General features: G+C 52.2%; 1 protein-coding gene across 1 annotated transcript in view; it reads left to right on the forward strand.

Moving 5' to 3' along the window:
• Positions 1-2243: 2243 nt before the first annotated feature.
• The window catches only part of twist1a (twist family bHLH transcription factor 1a), a 1002-nt gene continuing 78 nt past the window's right edge, over positions 2244-3167 (forward strand). The window contains exons 1-2 of the mRNA XM_079749020.1: positions 2244-2899; positions 3108-3167. The exon at positions 3108-3167 is cut by the window's right edge and continues 78 nt beyond it. Coding sequence (XP_079605146.1) covers positions 2268-2843 — 576 coding nt within the window. The 5' untranslated portion in view covers positions 2244-2267 and the 3' untranslated portion in view covers positions 2844-2899; positions 3108-3167. The remainder of the gene's footprint in view (positions 2900-3107) is intronic.

Consider the following 3167-nt stretch of genomic DNA (forward strand, 5'->3'; position numbering starts at 1 on the left):
GACGATGAAGATGAAGATGACGATGACGACGACTCGTGCGCCTGGAACGAGGGGGAGGAGGAGAACGGCTCGGGCGAGGAGGAGCGCTCCGGCCACCTACACCACCACCACCAACGTGCTTGCGCGCTGGCGGGCGGCGCGCACGCGGGATACTCCGCGAGGTCCAAGCGCAGGAGGAACATCACCATCGTGCAGAGAAAGGCGGCCAACGTGCGCGAGAGGAAGCGCATGTACGGCCTGAACGAGGCGTTCGACGCGCTGCGGCGCAAGGTGCCCGCGTTCGCGTACGAGAAGCGGCTGTCGCGCATCGACACGCTGCGCCTGGCCATGGTGTACATCTCCTTCATGAGTGACCTGCTGGGGGACAGGAGCTCGTGTTAGCACCGGAGGCGGTCTGTGACTGTCCAAGAACCCGTTTAGCCTTAACCTGCCGCTTATATTTAAAAAAAAGTTTGTTTGATGCTATTTCTTTTTATGTCTATATCAATTTTTGCATTGCACACCACGTATTATAAACTGTACATGTGATTGCGATGTATTTAACACACTTTTATGGTGCGTTTTAGATGAGTGAATTGTTTTGTAGTACTTCCAAATATGTGGTTAGGCCGTGTGGTTTGGATAACATAATACGACAATAACAACTGACCCTTCATGCATGTGGTTGAGCATCCGTTCATTCATGGAGCTCCCAGGTATAGAGGAGTCTGATGTGTGTCGTGATGAGTGATGAGCCGGTGTTGTCCTGCAGGATTTCAGAACCGTGGAGAGCAACACCGTCAACCTCACGGCGCGTTCACCTGTGTGAACACGCGAGGTCTCGGGGTAGAAAAAGACTCGAAGAGCAGGAAATGATGTCACTTTTAATCATGAGCCTTGCTGAGTCTGTCAGGCCTAAGAGACATTGGGTGCTGGGCTCTTTAGGCCAAAACCCAACGCAGACATAGCCGTCTTAAGGACCGCCCGTGGGCTTGGCTGAATGGTGTCGAAGAAAGAGGCCAGCAATAGAACATTTCACAAAGTAAGGCAGCAAAAATGCAAAAAACTAAACAAGAAAGGAGACTTGTGCATGAAGCAGGTGTGTGTGTGTGTGTGTTTGTGTGTGTGTGTGTGTGTGTGTGTGTGTGTGTGTGTGTGTGTGTGTGTGTGTGTGTGTGTGTATGTGTGTGTGTGTGTGTGTGTGTGCGTGTGTGTGTGTGTGTGTTCGTGCTTGTGTGTCGAGCAGGCAAGTCTTAGCCACGCACACACAACATGTGTGTGCGTGTGTGTGTGCGTGAGCTTGCGCTTGTGTGTTTGTGCGTGGATAAGACATGCCTGCTCATTTGCGCGTGTACGTGTCTGCGCGTCTGCCATTCGCTCTTTCTCACCTCCGCTGTTGACTTAACTTTCCAGCCGTCAGCCGCATCAGCGACCCCGCTGTGAGCTCGGATCCGCCCTGAGCGCTCCCCGGGACGGCCCGTCTTTTAAACCCGAGCCGCTGTGTGGAGGGGCTCTGCGGGAGTTAAACCCGTCGAGGCGCATACCTCAACACCGGGCTGCGACGGGAAAATAAACACCTTGTCTGCTTACGAGCAGACAGCCCTGCTGTTCCAACCTCCTGTGTCTCCTCGTTTTACCGCCACTGCCCCCGTCTCCAGTATAGGCCTACACTGCCTTTTAAATCTACAAATCTAACATTTCTCCTTAAATTATTGTTTGATGCAAGTTATTGATGTAAATATTGAAATTAGTTTGATTGTAATTTCTTGAGGGCATCTCGTTTTGAAGGTGGCCATTTGAAATGTAGACTTAAAATATCAATTGTGTACAAAACACATTATTTATATGGGGCGATTATGTTGGCGTTATGATTAAACAAAACTAAACTAAGCATAGAGTTATAACTAAGTCAAACAAACTATAGAAGCGTGTGCTATATCTTAACCTTCAATAATATTTATTTTGAAGTACAAAAAATCATAGAAGTCCTGATTATGTTGCATAGTTCTCTATAGGCCTGCCTCCCCTCCTCCGAGAGAGGTATTATGTTACAGCCCTCCTCATCCAATCACAAAGTCCCCCCAAATCCTCCTGCGCGCGGTGCGCGGGCCTATAAGAACCCCGACGGCTCGAGCTGACCGTTTTCCGTGCATGGGCGCGCACCTTACCGTCATAACTGTCACAACACTTAAAGACAGAAGCTCGTCTATACCTTGGTTCTGTTGTTTTGAATTTGAATAGTCAGCTTAAAGAGAGTCGAAAAAACGATTTCCAAAACAAATAGAGCGATGCGGGAAGAGGACTCCCCGATGGACAGCGCGGGGAACAGCGAGGAGGAGGAGACGGAGCGGCAGCCGCGCAGAGGCGCGCGGAAGCGGCGTGCGCCCCAGATCAGAAAGAAACCAGTCGAGGAGGAGCGCGAGGAGGAGGAAGACGACGACGAAGACGACGAGGACGAAGACGACGATCGGGACGGAGACCTGGAAAGCCCCGACCCCGAGAAGAAGCGGGGGCGCAAGAGCGGCAGCTGCGGCAGCGACGCGGGCAGTCCACACTCCTTCGACGACCTGCACACGCAGCGGGTGATGGCGAACGTGCGCGAGCGACAGAGGACGCAGTCACTCAACGAGGCTTTCACGTCGTTGCGTAAGATCATCCCCACGCTGCCGTCGGACAAGCTGAGCAAGATCCAGACGCTGAAGCTGGCCTCGCGCTACATTGACTTCCTGTACCAGGTGCTGCAGAGCGATGAGCTGGACGCGCGCGGGACCAGCTGCAGCTACGTGGCGCACGAGAAGCTCAGCTACGCGTTCTCCGTCTGGAGGATGGGGGGAGCGTGGTCCTTGTCCACCACGACCCACTAGTCAGAGGCCCCTACCGCGAACCTCAATAGTCAGGGCCCCTCTACTGCTGACCCACGGTAAGATGCCTCCCACGTTGCGTCCGCGCTTCGTTTCGATCATTTTAATGACGACAGTTAGGCTACTTTAGTATGGCTCCAGTCGGGGCCTGTTATTTTTGTATGTTGGCAACATAAGTACAACAGACTGAATAGACACATCATTGGTTTATGTACAGATGATGTGTATGCGATTATCTGGGAGGCTAATAGTCTGTTCTGTTCCCAGTTATTCCAGACTTCGGACCACTGTATCAGACCTGATCCTGACGTGGAAGGCCCCAGAACA

The sequence above is a fragment of the Pollachius pollachius genome, assembly GCF_949987615.1.
Source record: "Pollachius pollachius genome assembly, chromosome: 13".
Classification (NCBI taxonomy): Eukaryota; Metazoa; Chordata; class Actinopteri; order Gadiformes; family Gadidae; genus Pollachius; species Pollachius pollachius.